The sequence below is a fragment of the Zosterops lateralis genome (assembly GCF_965231275.1).
Source record: "Zosterops lateralis genome assembly, chromosome: 13".
Classification (NCBI taxonomy): Eukaryota; Metazoa; Chordata; class Aves; order Passeriformes; family Zosteropidae; genus Zosterops; species Zosterops lateralis.
In genome coordinates this window covers 2,524,719-2,546,747 of record NC_139773.1, presented here as the reverse complement: position 1 = coordinate 2,546,747, position 22,029 = coordinate 2,524,719, and the positions used below count along the sequence as shown (strand labels likewise).

General features: G+C 44.0%; 1 protein-coding gene across 1 annotated transcript in view; it reads left to right on the top strand.

Moving 5' to 3' along the window:
• The window catches only part of NEO1 (neogenin 1), a gene marked incomplete at its 5' end in the record, with an annotated part of 164,839 nt that overhangs the window by 39,023 nt on the left and 103,787 nt on the right, over positions 1–22,029 (top strand). Inside the window, one exon of the mRNA XM_083871015.1 lies at positions 13,798–14,115. Coding sequence (XP_083727141.1) covers positions 13,798–14,115 — 318 coding nt within the window. The remainder of the gene's footprint in view (positions 1–13,797; positions 14,116–22,029) is intronic.

The window sequence follows — 22,029 nt, the reverse complement described above, 5'->3', positions numbered from 1 at the left end:
CATCTTCTGGAGCTGTGTAAAGGCTTTTTTGTGTTTTAATGCAGTCTTATCGATGTGCAGTATTTAAAATAGAAAGCTTGTTGTGGCAGGCGCTGACCTTGATGCAAATGGGAAGGATGTGCCAAAAACATTACATTGATGCTGCCAGGCACCTCCAGTGGAGGAAAAAGGCTGCCCTGGCACTCTGGGGAAGGTTGGATTTAAAGGGAATGAACCAAAGACAGCAGTGTCAGGGTGTTGAGGCCCTGGAGTGGTGATGATGATGTTCAGTGTGATGACTGTGCTGACCTGGGCCAGAGCAGTCACATCAGAAGTTGTAGCAACTCTCCCCAGATGTGCAGTGGGATCAGCCTGTGGTGTGGAGCTGAGCCCGAGTCAGGAGCTGAAGTGCAGAGAAGTTTGGGGACACTGAGGGATGTTTGGGGACGCTGAGGGATGTTTGGGGCGCTGAGGGATACTACAGCAGTGAATGGTTCAAGTCAAGCCTCAGCCATGGCTCCATGTGTCTGTTGATCCCTGGACTTGTGTGCTGGGCTCTGGGAGCCAGAGCAGCCCAGGTTACAGCCAGGAACAGCACCAGGTGATTGGTGGTACAGACAAACCCATCCCTGTAATGCCAGCCAGCTCCACACCAGGCACTTCATGTAGCTTTTCCTGCTGGATTCCTCAGAACAGATCTTTCCTAATGTTGCCATTATCGTGGCTTTGGGACTTTGAATTTGTAGATGCTTAACTAAAGCTCACAGTTATGATGTGTCAGGAAGGAAATAATGGAAAGCCAGTTTGGGGGTGTATCTCTCACTGTGCTTTGCTACTTTGGATGCTCACACACTTCTTGCTTGCTCTCTTCTATTGTTGAGAAATTGTTCCTTGGGGAAGTTTGAAGCTTGGCTGGCCAGATCCCTGAGCAACCTGATCTAAATAGACCTGCTTGGGTCACCTGGCTGGACTAAATGACCTCCAGAAGACTCTTCCATGCAAAGAATTGCTTTCAAATGATGTTTTATGAAGTAAAACATCATCCAAAGTAATGATTTACTTTTATGAAGTAAAAAAATCATCCAAAATTTTTGGTTTGGGCAGTGAGTTGCCAGGTACTTTTCATCTGCTGTCCAACTGGTTGAAGAGCTTTTTTAGTGCACTAAAGGTAATTGTTTCTGTGGTGAGAACACTTGGATTTGATTGCACTCTATGAACTGGAAGAACTGTTGAGTGGTGTGTGCTGTCTTTCCCTTAAAGCCCCCATTCAGTTGCTCACACGTGGGCTCAGCCTACCCAGGTGAGCCTTTCCATCTTCCAGCCAGGGAGAGCTGAGCCAAGGCTGGGACCAGCCCGAGCCCAGGCCTGGGGAGCCCATCTGCCACACGTCTGGGGCTCGGGCATTGGCACTGCTGCCAACAGGTACTGCTCTCTTTCTGTGGAGCTGTTACTTCCTTCTGCAGTTCTGTTGCCATAATTAGCCAAATTAATATTTCATCAGGTCTGTCTGTTTGTTTAACACCTTAGGAATGGAGTGCTGTGAATGGAGTGCTGTTCTCTGACACGATGAGCAGAGTGCAGGTCTGGGGCCTGTTTTTGATGTTATTATTTCAGCTGAAAAATTCTGCTTCGTGTTAATCAGAGCAAAACCTTGCAGAGGAACCTTTCAAATACCCACCCAGGTAGCTGTCAGTGCATGCCAATCCATAGCACAGGCAGGATTAGCTGGAGCAGAGGCTGAGGGAAGGAGCATATCCAGAATGTGCATCCAGTAATACCCATATCTATATGATAATTCAGTTAATACATGCAGTAATTGTATTTCCACTCTTACGTAAGTTCTTTTGAAAGGTACTTTCCCACTTTACAATAATCTGTATTATATAAATGAACAGATAAATCTGTTTTTCCCCTCACATGTATAAAACATTCGCCAAGCTAATACTTGCAAATGTTTTTGCTAATATATTTGCAAAGCTACAGTTGAGCTTTTTCTTTCATTCTGACAAAAGCTGTGCCAGTCAAAGCTCCAGTGGTGCCTGGGAATCGGGGAGGTGAAGGCAGTAAACAGGGGAGATGAAAGGTGCTGCTTGTCTTCACACACTGCCACAGGAAGTGTTTTCATTAATGCCCTTTGAGGAGAGACAAGAATCTGTGTAAAGCTTTTAAAACTGCTCTTTCACTTCATTTTACTGTACTTTCAACTGAGATCAAATGGGGCAGGGATGGCTGTTCCACACACTCCAGTTACAGCCCAGGCTTGTGTTCCCTGTCCAAGTCAGACGGACAACTCCAGTGCCTTGGGCTGGTGTGGGAATGGCAGAGACACCCTGGGGCTTCCCCTTGCCCCTTGCCCTGCCAGACAGGGGAGAGAACTGTGTGCCACCCACTCCCCTTGGGGAAAAGGAGACACTGAGAGTCAGGGGTTAAATTGAGGCATTTGGCTCTTTTTCTTGTAGCTTTTCTTGGCTTATGAGCACTCACTGCTTAGCAGGAATATGTTACAGAAAAATGTCAGCTGGGTAAAATAACACGGCTGCAAAGTTACAGTAAAGGATTAGTGCAATTAGATTTTTTAATAGATCTGTTTAGAATACAAATACACTGTTAATAGGCTGCAGTTGCCTTCCTAAACTGTAGCTGCTTGATTTCTTATATAGGAAATAATAAACAAAAATCCAATAATTTGCTCTACTCCATGTACATTCACTGTACTTGAAATAATTAAGTTGCGGTAAATAAGACTTGGGGATATTTTGGGGTTTATTCCAGATCATTTTTGTGCATTTCATGCTGAAGGGTCGGGAAGATTTGCAGATACTCCTGGGCCAGGCAGAGCCTGTGGCAGTGGTGAACGGGAGCAGACAATGCGTGTAAAAGGCATTAAACATTCCAGGATGAATATGCAGAGTTCACAGCTGAGAGGATGAAAAAAGGCCAAAGAAACCGTGGTTTGTTGTGGAGATGGCACAAATGGAGACCTTTATCCACTGCTTAGAGTAAAGAATGAGTAACTTGAAGGAGCTGTTGACTCCACAATGTGTGTTCCAGTTCCTCCTTAAACTGCTTTCCTGGTGGGCATCGGTCTGGGATGTCATTTCTTTGCTTCCTTTTCTAACTTGCACAATTGAAATGGTGCTCATTTGAGTATTGGAGCTGATCTGGATATCAGATTTAAATATTAAATACATTTTTACCAGTTCTAGATTTGCCAAGTCTTCCTGAAATCTGGTGCAGTAACACACTGCTTTTGTAAGCCTTGTTATATATTATTTCTTTTATATGGCTCATTCATCAATGATGCTATTAAGATGTTTGGTTGATACTTTTGGTGGGTGTTGTAACTTTTAAAGAGTCCTGATGCTGTGCTGTGGTCACTGACCAGTGTGGGCATCTGTGAGGGCTTTAGCTTTGCACTCTCCTGCTTTTAGTCTGGGCTTTGCAAACACAGACACAAACACTTATGCTTAGTCAAAGTCCAAGAAAACTGGGAATCCTGCTGTTTCTCTCTTATTTCCTCAGCCTCCCCAGGGTATTACCTTGGTGCTGGTGTGACTAAAATCTGCTCCAGTTTTCTGTGTCATTGAGGGCACCTGCTGCTGCATCCCTCTTCTCCCTGACTGGTGATGTGCCTGTCATCCCACTCTAACCCTTTCTGTTAAAAAACCTCAATTTGGGGCTCTCTAGTTGCCAGCTCACTTTTACAGGAGTGTTGCAAGTTAAATTTGTGAGGAGCAGGTTTTATTGCAGCTGACTTATCCCTGGGTTAAACCACAACAGCACCTACTGAACTCTGCAAATAAGGTTGAGTTTTTATGGGATAGAAAACTGGTGTAAATATGTTCTTAAAATAAGATTCTTGGTAACATTGTAACATGTTTCTAGTAGTGTGCGTATGTGCATCCTTTCCACCTTTCTGCTGCTCCTGTTTTTTCACTACTGCCCTGAAAGATCAATAAAACTCTCATTAACACATGGCTAAGGTTATTATGTTTTTGTATATTGTGGCTCAGTGGTGTGATTGGGCAGTGCTTGGTAGGAAACCAGAGAAGGGAAGGGCTGTAGAATCAGTTGTGCTGAGTGTACAGAATTTACTGTTTATCCCGATCTTTCTGCACTAGTCCCCTAAATTAGGGACCCCCAAATCAGTTGCTGAACTCGGATTTGTTTTCCCTCTCCCCTTCCTCCTTCCTTCTCTCCCTGGAGGCTGCTCTGAGGTGCTGGCAGAGGTTGTGCTTTCCCTCCAGGAGCTGCTGAGCAAAGGACCAAACCCTGGTGTCCCTGGGCTGTGAGAGGGAGGTGCTGGGACTGTCCCGGGGAGCTTTGCTGCTGTTGGTTCTGCCCTTGGATGCTCCCCAGCTTCTGCTCTCAGCTGCTGTCACAGGATGCTGAGTTAAAGGCATTCCTTTTGCTCTGATCCAGTGCTGCTCTTCTGTTTCCAGGTCCTCTCAGATATTCCTTGCTTGATCTGACATTAAAGGTATTTGTTAAGAATTTTTTCCTATTTCATGAAGTGTGACAAAGGTCTATCTTTAGAAAGACACTGGAAATGATGTTCAGCAACTTTCCATTTGATTCTTCTTTGCATCTTTTTTTTTTCGTGTTCATCCTTTTTTTTTCATTTTATGCTTCCTTATAGAAAGTTTTTTTTTTTTTTTTTCCTCCCAATATTTCTTCCTGCGTGGCTTTTCTGGCCATTGCTGTGATTGGAGCCCCCCTGAGTTGGTATCAGCATTTCCCCTGCCCTTTACACTTGTGAGCATCCCTTGGCATCTCCATGGTCTCCCTGGAGCCCTGGATGGAAGAGGTGGCCTGGGGGAGGGAGATCATTCACTGAGTGCAGAGCTTGTCTCACTTAAAGAGCATCTTAAACTGAATTAGTTCTGTTGGGTGCCCCATAACCTCGTTGGCATCTGAGAAGTGGTAAAACTGCTTTCCCCTTGATGCACAGTTCTTGGATGCTGCAGCGTGTTTACACTTGGGAAATATTTAAGTAATTGGTTTCAGCAAATAATTCTCTTGTGTTGAGTGGGGATTTTTTTTCTGTATTTATATTCTAAACAATTTTTGAAATACCAGTCTGGCAAAAAAACCCACCCTGTCTGAAGCAAGGAATCTGCTCCCTGATTACCTGGGCTTGGTTTGCAAAGCAGCAGGGCATCTCCATAGAGAGCTCAGCGTCTTGTCTGGCCCTGGGAGGGTTTGGGGAACCAGTTCTGTGGGTCTGAGCAGGGTGGTTTGAGTGGAGCCCAGACAGGGAGAGCAGGACAGCATGAGGAACCTCCTTGCATTGTGTGCAGTGTGTATTTGGAGCCTTACAAGTGGGTTTTCTATTTGTCCTTAACCCTCAGAAAACCACTCTCTTTCACGTCTCTCTCTCTGAAGAGGTAAATTAGGTGCCTGAGTGCTCAGAAGACTGGAACTCTGGGAGAGGAAATCCATTACTGCAGGAAAAAATGGAAATTCCTCTTCACCTGCTGTAACAACTGTAGCATTGTCAGGAGCCAACATCTGGGAGCTATTTCTGGGGAAAAGTCAAAGTACTATTGTTCACCGGGAGGAACAGAAATTCATTTTCTTCCTTTTGTAGGTGTCTTTACAGTGCCCTCTAGTAAACTTGTGGAGAAATGCTGGAGGGATGTTTCTCAGCCCAGGTGGAGAAAATAATGAAAACAGTCCCTGGAAGAATTAAAAATTAAATAAATAATGGAGCTCTGATCCCCTGGGACTTGAGGTGCTTTTTGAAGGAAGCACTGCTGATATTAAAAAATGATAGTTACTTGAAATGAGTAAAACGACATTAGCATTCCACGAAAAAGGGAAAAGATGGATAAAATCCTTTAAGCTCTCCTTCTGAAATGGTTACAAGAAGGAATTCTGCAGTTAGGACCTTCAGAGAGGTTCCCTTGTTGGCTTAATTCAAATATATGGTGTTAGATGGTCTGACTTGTGTTTCCTTTGATTTATAAAAGCAAAATAGCCTTGAAAGAATGTTCCTTGCACAAGGTGAGAGGTTTGTGGGACTCAGCTGCTGCGTGCAAATTCTGTCAAACCCAAGGATATTTTTAAACAACCTGAAAGAAGTCCACATTTTTGAGCTTAGTGCTTATAAAGGACTTTTTTTTCCCTGGCACACCAGGAGGAACAAGAAGTGCACCAGAAGTTGTTTTTGAAGCATGGTTGGTAGGCAGCTTTTTATTTTCCTTTTTTTGAGTGTGGATTTAAGGCAAATGAAAAAATCCTTGTGAATAGGAAACAGCTCAGGAGTTTGGACTGGACATGAGGAGTACCTTCTTGCTGGGGATTTTTTGGGACAAGTTGCACAAGGGTAGCACTAGAAGTGGTTCTGGTGAGTCTTGCTTTAGGGGAAGAGGAGTTGGTGCCATCTTTTCTCCTGCAGTTTTCCAAGCTGACCAGAACTGCAGCCCCAGAGTAAAGGGACAGAGGGGTTGTGACCTGGTGTGACAATGCTGAGGAGCAGCTGCTGAATGGAGCCCTGGCACAGCACCTGGGACAATTAACTGTAAATAATAAAATCACTTCCCCGTGTTCCAAATCCAGGTAACAACGTCTGACTCTGTTGAGGGGTTTGAAAGGCTGTGGAACTGAACACCAGATAAATGCATCTCCACAGACATCTGATCTTGGAGATTACAATCTGTGTTTGGATTTGGCTGCTGATCATTATCGTGTTTTTCTTGCCATTATTTAATAATATATGAGGCGATGGTATCGCTTACAGAGGGAGTGGTTGGAGTAGATGCAGGGATGCTTCCTTGCAGTGATTTACTGCAGACACACCACACTATTTGGAGACTTCTGAGTTCTATTCCTGCACACTTTTTTAATGGGCTAATTTTTTTTAAAATATAATTTTATGCTTGAGGTCCATCAAGAAGGTCAGTTAAGATGAAGCCAACAATAATTTGTTATTTAACAAATGAAAGGTAACTGGAAATATAAACAAAGCTCTAAAGGCATTGTTGCAAAATATGGCTTACTTTGCTTGGCTGGTTCTTTGTTTATTGGCTGTGCTGTCTGGATACTCCCCAGTTACTAAGACCAAATTACCTCTTTCTCTGTTACAATGATGCTGTCATTGTGGTGACTGTCTTGATTTTCATATTCTTGTTGGTACAGGATGTCAAACAGTAACATCATAGAATCTGTGAATGGTTTGGGATGGAGAGGACCTGAAGGATTATCCATTTCCATCCCCAGCCGTGGGCAGGGACACCTTCCACCATCCCAGGGTGCTCCAAACCTTGTCCAGCCTGGCCTTGGGCACTGCCAGGGATCCAGGGCCAGCCGCAGGATTTCTTCCATATGTCCTCCTCCATCCTGAAAGGATCTCTCTCCCTTGGGGATTTCAGAACAGCCTCTTCCCTTGTAGGAGGGGGGAATTTGAGGCACCACAGCATTCCTCAAGCACCATTCCTAGCCCACAATTCCCAACCATGCTGGGGCAAAGAGGAGTTACTCTTTTTGATGGGTATCTTTGTTACAGTGTATTAAATCATCAAAGGGGAAAATCTACTTGAGCTGAAGGAGGAAGGAATCTAAGTCTGGATTTATACAAGGCATTACTTATGTTATAATGTTCCGTCACTTGCTCTGCCAGGTTCCAGTGTCAGCCCACTGCTGGAGTTATGGAAGTACCAGCAGGATTTATTCTGTACTCTGCAGTCAGGGGCAGCTCTTACACTCCCTCCTTTTTTTCCTTGATGCTTAAGTGCAATTTAATTTTTGTCTGGTATAATTTGTGGATTGCAGAGCCTTTGTGAAGCAGGAGCTGAAGTGGCATTTGGAGAACACAGTTTAGAAATGTGACCTTGATTTTTGAGTGTGGTGAACTTGCCGAGCACTGTGTGTTTGGTTGGGCTTTGGAAGTGCTTTATGAAAGTAAAATCAAAAGGTGTTTGGCTGGTATCTGTTGCTGTCCTAGTTTAATTTGATCAGGTGGACTATAATCTCTATTGCCTATAAAGAGAAAAATGTAATATTAAGCAGAAAATACATCTTTGTCTAAACATTGGTACATTGTCATATCATAGATAAGTTTTGCTTATTGGGGAATGCAGAATGCTTCTGGTGCTGTCAAGGAAAATAAATTACCAAGATGGTAATATATACATTTATTTAGAGATTACCACATGCAGCAATTTGCCCACATAGATAACGTGCTCCTTAGCCATGAATATGTGAACAAAACCACAGAACAAGTTCCCTGTGAGCTCCTGCTGGCAGCCTGCAGGGAATGGCGTGGGGAACATCTTCACTTAAACCACGTCTGGCTGATTCTCGAGGCAGTTTTTTGTAATGATGTGGGTTAGGAAGGGCATAACACCGTCTTTAGGATTATAGAGGCCATTGGGAACGTTAATTAAATTCTGGGGAAAAGCCTTTTAAAAGTGCAATCCTTCAGCCAGGGAGCTTGGAGCTTTTATCATTGACTGGCAGTACATGAGCAGGGCTGTCTAACAGATCCTGCCAGTCTGATCAGGATTTGTCAGATGCTTCTGTTCTACATGTCAAGCTTGAAGGATGTCATATCCATACTCCTGAATTGCCTTGGAGTCAGAAGGACAAGTGTCACCCCCTGGTCAATATGGACAGGTGCCACGTCATTCCTCAGCTCCAATGAATGATCTTTTTTTATCAAAGCCTGCTTTGACTCCTTCCAAACCAAAGCCTGGTGTACTGCTCATCTCAAGTCAGCTAATTTTGATGGAAGATGTTTGCCTTGAATTATCATCCTGTTTGGAAAAAGGAGTTCTGAAAAGATACCTGTGCTTCACATTTTCCTTCTGGATTGTTGTTGCATTTGGTCCTTGTAAAATGTGATGTAGTTTCTTTCCAAAGTGAGGTGAAATGTGGTGTTGGAGCCCTGTGCTTGTCCTCAGGAGAACATCATGAATGAACAGTTCTGGTGGCAGCACTGAATGCAGGTCAGATCTGTGGTGCTGTTGGTAAAATCTCAAGACACATTGCCATGCACCAGTTTGAGGTGATTTATATGGAGTCAGTAGGACTGAGATCAGAGTGGTTTTGTCTGGAGTTACTTTCCTAAGTGCTGTAATTTCTGATGAGCTCGTGGCAGGCGGTTGTTAAAGGACGCATTTCAGTGATTTAAGGTGGATATTGGAGTGCTTGTGTCTTCCAGAAATTAGCTGGAAAAAGAAGGGAAGCTTCTTCCCACTTGTGCAGCTGCTTGGCATTTACTGTTCTATGCATTGCTCACCTGAGGCCTTGTAAAGATGCATCTCCGCACAAAAAATGGTGCAGGACAGGCTGGAAGCACTTCTTAGTTATATACTGTCAGATCACTTTGGGGTGACGAGTTCTGTCTTGGCTGAAACAGTGCCAGAACTGATGTTTAATTGTGACAATTTGAGGAGAAAGGAGCTACTAGGAGGATTAGAACACCCCAGAGTATTTTTAATAATAGGGGGTAGGAATTTATGAAAGTAGTTAATTGGGCATCAGTTCCTGGACAGACTGGGTGAGGTGAACAAGCTTGTATTTCCCAAACTTAAAATCACAGAATCCTGGAATGGTTTGGGTTGGAAGGGACCTTAAAGCTCATCCAGTCCCACCTTCTGCCAAGGGCAGGGACACCTTCCATCAGCCCAGGCTGCTCCAAGCCCCAGTGTCCAGCCTGGCCTTGGACACTGCCAGGGATCCAGGGGCAGCCACGGCTGCTCTGGGCACCCTGTGCCAGGGCCTGCCCACCCTCCCAGGGAAGAATTCCTTCCCAATATTTAATTTAAACCTGGCCTTTTCCATGCTTCAGCCATTTCCTGTATCCTGTCCCTCCATCCCTTGTCCCCAGCTCTCCTGGAGTCCCTTCAGGCCCTGCCAGGGGCTCTGAGCTCTCCCTGGAGCCTTCTCCTTTCCAGGTGAGCACCCCCAGCTCTCCCAGCCTGGCTCCAGAACAGAGGGGCTCCGGCCCTCAGAGCATCTCTGTGGCCTCCTCTGGGCTCTCTTCAGAAGCTCCACGTCCTGATGTTGATGTTGGAGGCTGTTTTGTGGGGATTTTGCACTTGTGTGTTCTGGGTAAACTTGTATTTGCTGTCTTTCACTCCCAGAGTGGTTCATGTGTAAACTGCATTTGTTACGTTTTCCACACCACTTAGGGAAGAGGAGGGACAAGGTTAGAGTTCAAATTTGGCAAACTGTTCCTTGGAGGGTGGAAAAATTTGGAGGACCCAAGTGCAAGTTAATACAGTTAGAGAGAAATAATCAGCTAGTCTAACATTAAATTGAAAGTAGCAAGCCTTACAGCAGCTTCCAAGAACAAAATTGGGGGATTACGGTAGTGATGTAGTCAGCAGTGCCACACTGCTGAGCTAAACCTGACTGCTGTGTGCTGGGATGGGCACAGGAGTGCTGAACCCTCCTGTCTGTGTGCTGGGATGGGCACAGGAGTGCTGAACTCCACTGCCTGTGTGCTGGGATGGGCACAGGAGTGCTGAACCCCACTGCCTGTGTGCTGGGATGGGCACAGGAGTGCTGAACCCCACTGCCTGTGTGCTGGGATGGGCACAGGAGTGCTGAACCCCACTGCCTGTGTGCTGGGATGGGCACAGGAGTGCTGAACCCCACTGCCTGTGTGCTGGGATGGGCACAGGAGTGCTGAACCCCACTGCCTGTGTGCTGGGATGGGCACAGGAGTGCTGAACCCCACTGCCTGTGTGCTGGGATGGGCACAGGAGTGCTGAACCCCACTACCTGTGTGCTGGCAGGGCTGAGGAAGGGAGCTGTGGAACTTCCAGGACATGAGAAATCAGTCTGTCTCTGTGGCTCATTGGGATCTTGTCTGTGCCAGGGCATTTCATTGTGTTTTGGCACATCTGGCTCCCTGCCACTCATCTCCAGAGCAGATCTGGGGAGAAATAAATTCCAGCCTGGTGGGAATGAGTGAGATTTGTCTGTTCCTGTTTCTGAGCAGGGAGACAGACTCATGCTTTAGCATGAGTTCCTTGGGTAGTATTAGCACAAACAGAGGCAGTGGTGTGTACACACCTGTGTATGTAAGTTTGTGGAAAGGGGAAGGACTTCCTGCACCAGACACACACCCATTCTACCCAAAATAAATTGTTGTCATCGAGCTGAGCAATCAGTAGGTTGATGAAGTGGGAGAAATGGCTCGTTGGTAGAAATAGAAGTTTATGTAGTTCAAGTGTGTAGAAACCCTTTTTGTGCAGAATTGAGGCTTGAAGGTGGCATGAGCTCAGCTGATTGCAGTGTGATTCTCCAGAGTGCTCCAAACCCCAGCTGCAGATCCTCTGAAAAAATGGGCTCTGTTCTGATTTAACTTCCTTCAAGCTGGAATGGAGTTATTCACCAACCCTTTACAATTTGTCCCCACTGCACTTAGTGCAGGAGCACAGTGATATCCCAGGATGAAGCAGCTTGTGCTGTATCTTCCCAGAGCTCCTGGCAGGAGTTTGGTACCTCTGAAGCCTGGCTGAGAACCTACTTCTTGTTCTTCCTCAAGGCTTCTCATCCCTGTTGAGCTGCTCTTAGGTCTTGGTGTGACCTCTCTGGACATCCTCTGCTCTGCTCTATTTCCTTGGACTCCTTGTTGTTTCCAGGGCAAGAACAATCTTACTCTATCAATGGATTAGATCTGCTCCAGTCTGCACTGGAGACTGGCAGGGCAAACAAAAAGCTGCCATTCCGTTTTAAAGGTTTTCTGGGTTTTATTTGAAAAGCCAGAGTGAAGAAAACTCAAACCAGTGTGTTTTGTTCTCACGGGAGTCTGGATTTATACTGAAAAGCTTAGAGAAGCCTGGGATTGAGGTGGGGTGGGAAATGCTTCCCTTGGAAAGCCCAGAGACTGTGCAGCTTTAATTTTAATAAGAACTTCAGGTTTCTGCAGCACTGGAAGAGATTATGGAAGTAAAAAGGTCAAAGATTTTCCTGCTGTTCATGGCTCTTGTTTCTACTCTGCCTTTTGTTGCATGAGAACTGACACTCAGGATTTCAGAGGCACAGAGAATCCAGAACATCCACACATAGGTGCCCTTGTACAAACCAGAGTAACATAAGCAGCTCCTAGAATTTTTTTAAGTTTTACTGATTTTTTTTTGTCCTGTATATTTGGTTTGGGGTTTTTTTGGGGGGATGCCTTTATTATGGTCGAGAAAGACAATCCCAAGGATTTGGATCCCAACCTAACAGTCTCCAGCCTGACACTGTCACTGGGGAAACTTCAATCTTTCTGGGATGTTTTCCTTTATTTCCTCTTGGAATTCTTGAAGGTGAGAGAGTATTTGAATGCTATCAGCTGCCAAAGCATCATTTATCTGTTGTTGCTTTCCTGCCACTCCTGCCTTATCTCCAAGTTGCTGTGAATTGTGAGTAGCAGAGACAATGGGCTCTGTGCAGGAAGGCTGGAGTCCCTCTGGGGGGAAGCTGGAGGCTCTTTGGAGACCAGGGGCTCTCTGTGTAGTTCAGTGATAGAGGAAATCATATCAATTTGTTAATTAAAGTCATTTTAGAAGGTAAATCCGATTTTAAAAACCCCACAAACAGCCAAGCAATGGGAGAAGCTGCAATGCTTCCAGGACAGCCTTTGTCTGCAACTAAAGGTCGCCTTCAGAGTTTGTGCTTTTTCCTCAAAGCCCATAATTATTCTGGGGCTTAATTAAACAAATCTTGTTATTAAATGCATATTTGTCTTTCAGGTGCTTTTAAAGTATTTTACCATTTTTTTATTGACCATGAGATTAAATTGTCAATGGTGAGAGATGAAATGGTTTTGAAATGAGTGCAGGAGTTTGTTATTGTTGTATGAGTGTTATTTCTAAGGTGGGCTTTAAAATCCAAGATGCCCTTTTCTCTGAACCCAGTGTTGTGCTGATTGGAAAACTGCTCTTCTCTGGAAGAATTTGTCTTCTGTTTTCTACACATGACTAAGTTAAGACAAGTCAAAGTGATATTGACATACAATCATTCTGCTTGACCAAATACACCAGAAAGACAGTAATTAAAATTCACTTCTTAATGCAAACTAGATGTTAATTACAGAACTCTTTGGGGAATACTTAAAATGGAAAAGTAATCATATTTATCCTGGGCTAGAATGGAAGTAAAAAAACACTGTATGACACTTGTAAGATGTGTTAAGCTCAGTATGGGAGACTTTTTCCTGAAGGCTGAATTGTTTGTGATGATTCCCTGTCGTTCCTGCATTTCTTGGTTTCAAGTGTTTGAGTCTTTGCAGCAGCTTCTCACGCTGCTTCATGTAAATAATATTATATTCTTAGAATTTATCTGTATGTTTTGCGTTCTTGTTCTCTGAGAGAGAACTTGACTGATGGTCATATTGACCAATGGAGTCAGGAGGTTGTAACCTCCTTGGGCCAATCTTGGCCCTCTGTACAAAATGTATATAGGCCTTTGGAGTCAGATAATAAAGAGCTTTCCATGTTTCACCAAGCTGCTGCTGTGCCTGCTGTCCTCTGTGAAGGTCCGCTCCCACCTCGCAATGTGTTGCCCCTCTAAAGGCGTGGGGTAACAATGCCCAATCTTGGTTCCACAAACCCAAGGACAGCACTGCTGGGGAGGCAGAGAACTGACAGCAGAGCAGGGAAATACATTTTAGGGATGGAAATGTCTTGGAATCTGAGGGTCCATGATGTGAATGACCAAAGCAGAACCACTGTCACACAGACCAAGCTGGTTGAATCTGTTCAGGAGGAGGCTGTGAGCCCTGGTAGTGCTTGTACTCATTACAGTATCTTCAAGGAGGGTGCATTTCACATTAAAAACTGTGGAAAACTAACCCCAAAATTCTGTGCTGTTTTACAGAATCCCTGGTGAGAACCTTCACTCCTTTCTACTTCCTGGTGGAGCCCCTGGACGTGCTGGCGGTGCGCGGGGCGTCGGTGGTGATGAACTGCTCTGCCCACTGCGAGAGCCCCCCCAGGATCGAGTGGAAGAAGGACGGCACTTTCCTCAACCTGGTGTCGGACGACCGCCGCCAGCTGCTGCCAGATGGATCTTTATTAATTAACAGTGTGGTGCATTCCAAGCATAATAAACCCGATGAAGGATATTATCAGTGCGTGGCAACTGTGGACAGCCTGGGGACCATTGTGAGCAGGACAGCAAAGCTCACCGTGGCAGGTAAGGCTCTGGTTTGGAGGTGTGGATGAGAATGTGGTGATGGAAAGGAATGCTCTGCCCTTGGAAAAATGGGAAGGTGCTTCCCAAGGAACCCATCAGCTGGTTCCATTAGGGAAACTGGGACTGTGGCTCTCATTTAACTGGCTGGCAGTTGTCCTGTGCTCTGTTCCTGTAAGCAGCTTTAATGTGGGGGATTTCTCAGGAAGGTTGCAATGAATGGATTAAGAGAAGTGTCAGGTGTCTGAAATCACAATGGAGATTTACCACAGCTTAGAAGGGGGAAGAAAACAGGATTTTACTTTCTTTATGTATAAATAACCTCAAAATAACTTTCTGTGCTTGTATGTGGAGAATTACCTTGTCTGTGTGAAACATTTGGGAAGCTCCTAGCAGCAGTGTGTAGAATCCCTGCAGGACTGGGAGATGAGTGGAGAATGGAGAGCTGGGGAGTTGTATTTTTCTGTTTGTGGAGTATCAGGTGTGAAGAAAGAAGTCTGAGAAGAAACAACCAACCAAACACATACGATTTTCCATTATAAAGCCCAAGTCATAACCTCAGCTTTCAAGGACCCTTCAGGCTTGATAGGTGATAACTTTATTTTGGGGGGTAGAAAGCAGTGAGGGAGTGAAGCTTACAGGTAATAATAAAGATTATGTTTGGAAAAAGTGACCTGTTCTGTCGCTTGCTTATTTCTCAGGGCTTAGTGTTGTCAGTTCGTGTCTTGTAAATAGTAAAGCAGGACGAGACTTGTAATTACTGAATAAGGGTGAGACTTCAAAAACCAACCAAAAGAAAAAAACAAGGTAAACTAAGGCACTGTAACTAGAAAAAAAAAAAAAAAGCCTATGAAGTGATTTTCCTTTGTTTCTCTAATGATGTTTGCCAGCCTTTTTCAAACAGTTTTTTTTCCTTCGCTTAATAAATGTCTCGGGGTAATGAATTCTTCCTGACTGGTGCTCTTGCATCTCCCAGAGCTGCCGCTTCCATCGTTTGTATTCGGATATTGTTCCCATTAACTTGGCTTGTAGCATTGTTGTGAAACATCAGCGGTGTCAGAAATAGAAAAATTGGGGTTTTATACCTTAAAAGAGTGACTTTGAGAATCTCTTAATGAGGAATAGATTTCCGAGCTTCTTGGCAATGAGGACAATAAAGGCAGTTCTCCCACACTTCTCTGGAGCAATTACCACCTCCTTGCATCGCTGCTGTCGGGATTAATTCTGCTGCTTTCCACATGAGAGCCTTCAGCCTCCTGCCTCTGCTATCAGCCTGCTCTATATGATCATTAGGTGAGGTTAATGGGGTTAAAAATGAAGGTAAGCCAAAATGTCTGCCGAATTTCCACTTCCATTTTCTCCTATCTAGGTAGAAGGTACTATTTCACTTGACATTTTCTAAAATGATGGAATCTTTAAGAGCCTTTTAGTGCTTGAAAAAGAACCCACGTACCTGGAAAAAAAAAAAAAAAAAGAAACCCAAGAGCCTACTTTAAAAAAACCCACAACAAACAACAATGCAGTTCTGGTGAGGTTTTTTTTTCCCCAAACCATCTTAGCTAGAAAATAGAACAAATACAGTCTAGCCCAAGACAGTAAGGACCTTCTCCACACAACCAGTTGCCCCTTTGGCACATTTTGGCCTGACAGCTGTGTGTTAAGGTTATTGATTGATTCCATGCAATAAAAATGGTACTTTTATTGCCCAGAAAGGAAATGCTGGTGACACATGTTGTACATTGCCTTTTGCCATCCTGTGCCTTGGAAACCTGCCCTAGAGCATCCTCTAGCTGCACTGCTGCAGAGCTTTGGCAGATGTGGGTGTGTGAAAACCTATTTACCACCCCAGTCAAGTGCCAAGAGCTGGGCAAGACCATGCTGAGTTTAATCCTCTTGTGCGGGAGGAAAGGCACTTTGGTTGCTGAAGGCTTTGGAATAAGAGGTGGAATATTTAAATGCTGGTTTAGCCTATTGCTTTTCTTGTCCTCATTTGAATCCCTTAGTTGTAACAGTGGTTTTTAATATTCCTTCCCACTCTCTTTGTTTTAATTGGCAGCTTTCAGGCTGTGGTGAGCGTGGGCATTGTTAGCATAGTAAGGGCTCCCCTCGGCCTCAAAATTCCAGTGGGAGGGAGCTCATTCCCCTGTTAATTGAGCAGTGGTATGTGGGGTTCCTCTGCTGTGGGTGAGTGTGGTGCTGCCATGCACCTGATCTCTAAAAGGAGCATTATGAAGTGTAAGTTGCATGTTTTAACAGCTTCTTACTCATTAAATAGCTCTAGAAAATGACATGCTCTGGTGAGTCATGGAGGCCAGGGCAACTAAATCCAGTTAAAACATGTTGCATTCCATCATGTTGATACAGGGTTGGAGTTTTCAGTCTTGGAATGGCTGGTGGATGATGCTGAGCAATCTACCTGCAGGAAGGTGGCTAAATTTGGCTAAGTCTCTCAAGTTATTTAAAGGACTTTCTATATATCCTAGTTTGAGGGATCTAAAATGTTTGGGGTTTGGAATCTGAAGCTCTTTCCTTGCCATAGGGTGACAGAGGTTTGTTTAGTGAACCACTGTGTGGAAAACTCAAACCACACGTGCTCTGTGTGCCTGGGCCTGGAGTGCTGGGTCAGGGACTGAAGGAATTGTGTTAGAGACAGCCTGGCTGGGGTTTGCATCAATCTGTGTTTGCCCCTGCTCTGAACGAGGCAGGGGAGTGGATCACAGCAGCCTCACTGTGCAGTGACAATGTGCCTTTAAAGGACCTTTTCTCTGTGTGATGGTCCATGGGAAGACTTTGCTCTTTGGGTTTTTGGAGGTGTGAGGATCAAGAGGTTCTGTGGCAACTGAGCCTCTTAAAGAAACTAATCTTTGCTGCCTTTAGATTTTAAAAAGTCAGAGGATATGATAAAATATTCCATTGTGAAAAACACTTGAATTAATCTGTAACTTGAAATTGTGTGCTGCTACACCTTGGTAAGAAAGTATGTGCTGTTCTACTAGGCTTGTAGTAGTAAATCCTTGATTTTTAGGAACTGCAAACAACAGTTAATATTAGTTTTCTAATGAGCAGCAGTTTGGGATGTGAGTATCTCTCTCCCATTCAGTGTGAGCCTCCACAGTTTGGTTCCTTCAAGCAAATGAAGGTTGAGTTTGTCATCACCAGTTTGTGAGGGCAGGGGAGGGAGAAGGTGGTCATACAGTTCATGTAATGTGTAGGATTTTCCCGTTGTTATGATGGATTTAAAGTAGAGAAAGTCAAAGGAACTGCCTAATTTATGTAAAGCCACAACACTTTAATCAGGGCCTTGGTGCAGTATGCTTTTTAATTGCCCTTTGAAATGCAAATCTGTCTTTGATACTTAAGTGCCAGTTACATCTTAAGAAGGGTAGAGGGTTTAAAAAAGCTGCTGTAAAACATGGATTAAAATTAGATTTACAAAGTTTTGGAGATTTGTGTCTGTAATTCATCTTGGAAAAATAAATATGTATGTATTTTAATAAAAAGTATAATGACAGGAGCTGAAAATATTCCCAGGATGATTTTTCCCCAGTCACTGGTTACTGGGGCTTGGTTAAAGCTTTTATTGAGAGAACAGATACATGAGGATCTAAAAGTTGGGAAGTGTGACAGGGGCACTGAGTTTGATCATGCAGATTTATTTGCTCTGTAAATCCATTTCAAGACTGCTCACTAAATTATTTGTTTCACCTCTTGTCATCTTCTTTCCCCAAGTGAATCCATCTGTTTTTCTTCTTCTTCTTCCACTTATCCTTGCATTTGATAATTCTTGGCTTTGAGCTTTGTGTCATTTCCTTGGCTGTGATGAGGCAGCTGTGGCACTGCCTTGGTACAAACTTCAGGTGTGTCTGAGTTTCATTAATTTAAAAGCACTTACTGATAACTTCTGACTTGTTTTTTCTCATCTCAACTAAATAATCTTCTTGAACTATTATTTCTCATTTAAATACTCATAGAATTTTTATTTTCAAGCCTTCATTTTGTAATTACTTTGAGAAAAAGTACAGACAAATCACATTAAGAAATGCTCCTGCTGTGTAATGTTAAACTTTAAAATGGTTCAGAAGACAGGAAGATTTGATATGTACTTAGTAAAAGTGTAGTACATCCTTTGGAACCATTGAGCACATTACAGGGGCAGCACAGCCCAGGAGGAGAATGTTCCTGAAGAGTGACTCTGGAAATGCCAGGGTGAAGCTTCACATGTTGTTTTGTGTTGAAACCTTGGGAGACTTCCTGCTTTTCCCCTTCCAGCTGAGGATGCTGGAGTGGGCCCAGGCCCATCGTGTCCATACTTGGAAGAAGGATTTGGAGTTTAATTCTAGGCAGACTTGACCACTTTGTTCCTGAGCTCTGCTGGCCTGGGTGAATCCCCTCCTCCTGCTGCTTCATCCAGCTCATCCATGGCTCCTCCAGACATCTGTGCTGGGGCACAGGGCTCAGAGCAGGTCATTGACAAAGTTTTGCCTTTCTCTCAGAAGGGCACTCAAAGCTCCTGTGGCTGTTGTGTGTGTGGGGTGGGATGTCACCAGGCCACTGTGACCCTGCCAGGTGTCACAGGAACCCTGTGGGGAGGAGGAGGGACCTGCCCTCTGTTGGGTTTTGCTGCTGAGAGTTCCTCCAGACATCAGATATGGGGAATGGGCTTTGCTTGGGAAACTGCTCCAATTTTTAGCTGATCATGTTTGCCTTTTCAAGATCTATTTGCATCTTGCATGTGTCCAGCTTGGGGCTTCCAAACTGATGACTGGGAGAGCTGTCCCTGGAATTGGAGGGGGCCTGGATGGGCTGTGGTGGTTCCTGAGGCTTGGAGGAGTTAATTGAGTTCTGAGCCAGGAGATGCCAGGCCCTAATCCTGCTTCTAGTGCAGCTCCAGATCTCCACACTTCGCCTTTTCTCCATGGGCTAATAAAGAACTTCTCTACCATAAATTTAAAGTATTACTTTTTATAATCCACCAAGGTGCTGCAAATGAGGAGGGCAGGTAGAGATAAGGAATTCTGTATCCATTACAGCCTCTGGATGATAGGTAGTGGGTGAAGTCATGGCCAAGAAATGATTATCTGGGCCATTCCCTGAGCACAGCCTGTGGGAGGGAGCAGCACTTGGAGGGATGTGGGCTTGCAGTTCAGGGTAGAGCTCTGCAAAGCCCAGAGCAGAGGTGTGCTGTTTCCTTGTGGGGTGTTGGAGTGCTTAGCTATTGAATATCAATCACTTATTTCTGTATAAATAATGGTGAATTGACAAGGATTTTTTTCAAACATTAATTTAAGCTGAAGTTTTATCTTTGCTCCTTGCCATAACTACAAGGGGCTGCATGGAAGTAGTCAGATTGTTTAGTTCTGTTTGTTCATGTCCTCTGAGAAGTTTGCCAAGCTCTAAAGATTACAGCTGAGCAGTGTTTTATTTCTCACTAGACTGTATGTGCCATCCCAAAGGGTGAGAGAAAAGCTCAGGACAAACTGTCCCAGCCCATAGAGATTGGGTTAAATTAGAAATAACAGCACGTTTTTAGCCAGGATTGCACGTTTGCTTTAACAGCAAGGAGAAAAAAGAATCTTGATCAGATCTTTGTGAATAAAGAACATTCTGTATCTTGGAATTGGAAAAAACCTCAGAGCAGAGATACTTCAGAGGAGGGTGCTTAAGAGCACTTAGCCAGTAAGTGGCATGGGTGATAAATTTTCCTTGCAGAAATACATTTTCCTGTGAAAAAAGCATCTATGTTTTTCATAAATTGGCTTAGATCAAAATGCATTTCTTCATGACAGGTAAATGGCAAAGGTGGTTTTAACACGACTGCAGTTTGTACAGGTTCTGTCAGCTGTTACTGAGAATGTGAGAGTTTAGACACTTAAGACAATAAATGTTCTATGTTATTTGTCATTCTGAATTCTTGCAGTCCACATTTGTCCAGTTAAAGTAGCTAAGAAAATCTATGTGAGCCTTTGAACTGAGCTTCAGTTCTTGGACTGAAGGGTCCGGTTTCAAAACTATTACAAATTTTTAGTCTCAGATTGGGATTTAATACCCAGAGCCTCTTACCATGTCCAGGGCAGAGAAGGGCAGGACTTGCCTGCAACTGGAATACCAGTGGAATCCTGGGGAAAGCCCACACCAGGGAATGTGACCTGCTTGTTTTGAAACTCTTCATTGACGTCTAATGATCAAGTCAAAGCCCAGGTGAAGAGACTCTTAATTTGCTTGCTTAAAACTAGTTGCTATTGAAAAATGCAGATTTTCTTAAGCTTTTGTATTTCACATTTATTTCACCTTATGTCAAAGCAAATCCAACAGCTCATTGTGACTAATACTATCCCTGTCCCGAATTCTGTGGGTCAGTGAGCCAGTTAAAGCTTATTTGTGCTTGCTGGAGGGTGACAAATGCTCTGCTGAGGCTGGAGCAGAGAGGCACAAGGAGATGTGTGGCACTTGTGCCTGAGCCTCCTGCTTTAGTAATGATGTAATAGCCCTGCTCAGAAAAAACTCCTGTTTTCTAGACTGGAATTCAGGTCCCGTGCAGTGCAAGTCCTGTAACTGGCAAAGGGAATTTTCCAGTTCCTTTGTGCATTTAGTTCATGGCCAAGTTATGTTCATGTACTTCAGTATAAACTTACTGTAAATCATAAGAAATGGGAGCTTTTTGCAGCATATGTTCCATCTTGACCTTTGCCTTTGAATATATGGCAGGTGATAGAGTTAACCTGTGGAGAAACAGGAATTCTGTGGGAGGGAGCTGAGGGCCAAATCCCTGAAATTCCATGAGCTGATGCTTAGCTGGGGGGTCTGGATAGTGGGACCAAGACAGTCACACTACTGATGATGCATCAACACCCCTAAACGAGAAACTTGGCTGAATTTTGTTTAGATTGGCTCCTCATTTGTTCATATTTTGACTCAGATCAGATTCTCCCTCTTTCTGCTCTGCGTGTCAGCACCAGCAGTCCCTGTGTAATTCTGTTTGACAAGTTTGCAGGGAGCTCGCTTGGAATCCCGAGCTGTCAGCGGAGTGATGGTTACATCTGCAGCCTGTGTTCCTCACTCCCTGCCTGCACCAGTGTGGAATCAGCAAGAGATTTCAGCTTTATTAGTGTACAGTGAAGGCTCTGTGTGCTGACATTGTTCAGGTCTCTGATTGACTAAATATTGCTTTTTGAAAATGATAAGAACCTGTACTCTTGCCCCAAGTGAAAGGTGACACAAAAGCACCAAGGGTAAGAAGTAACAAGGTGCAAGGGTATCTCTGATTAATGTTTTATTTTTCTGTAACAAAAATTCAAGATGAAGTTTAATGAACCTGGAAAGGAAACAAAATGGAGGAAAATTATTTTGAATAAGGAAAAATTAGGTTATGACATTTGCTTAATTAGTTTGACATTAGGTTGTGACAGTTGATTTCAGTGAGGCTGGTTATTGGTAACATTCTTAAAAGCATAGGGTATGTCTCAGCATTCACATAAATACACTGGAAATAAGGATGTTAAAAATTGTTAAAAATTCTTCAAGCCCTGTTCATTTGCATGTAGAAACCCCTCTTTTGGGGGAACATGGGGAAATATCTGTAGATAATTTGTGTTTCTCTGAAGGTGTTGCTCTTCCTTCTGAAACAGCTTCTCAAATCAGCCCTGGCTTAAATGCACTGTCAATCTGCTCTTAAAAACAGAGTAAAAATTAGGCAAAGAAAGGCTCTGTTGTGGAGAGACCTCTAAAAATCTCTTCCTGATACTCTGAGGTTCGTGGCCGGCAGCTGCTGGAGGGGTCCGTGGTGTGCTGATGCCACCTGAGTTGTGCTTGTGTTGGATAATTTGCAGTTTTACGGCTTTTAGTGTTTGCCTTTATGCTGCCACGCACCCTTGTTGTCTCCAGACATGTCTTTGAGCTGCATGTTTGTGTCTCTAGAAG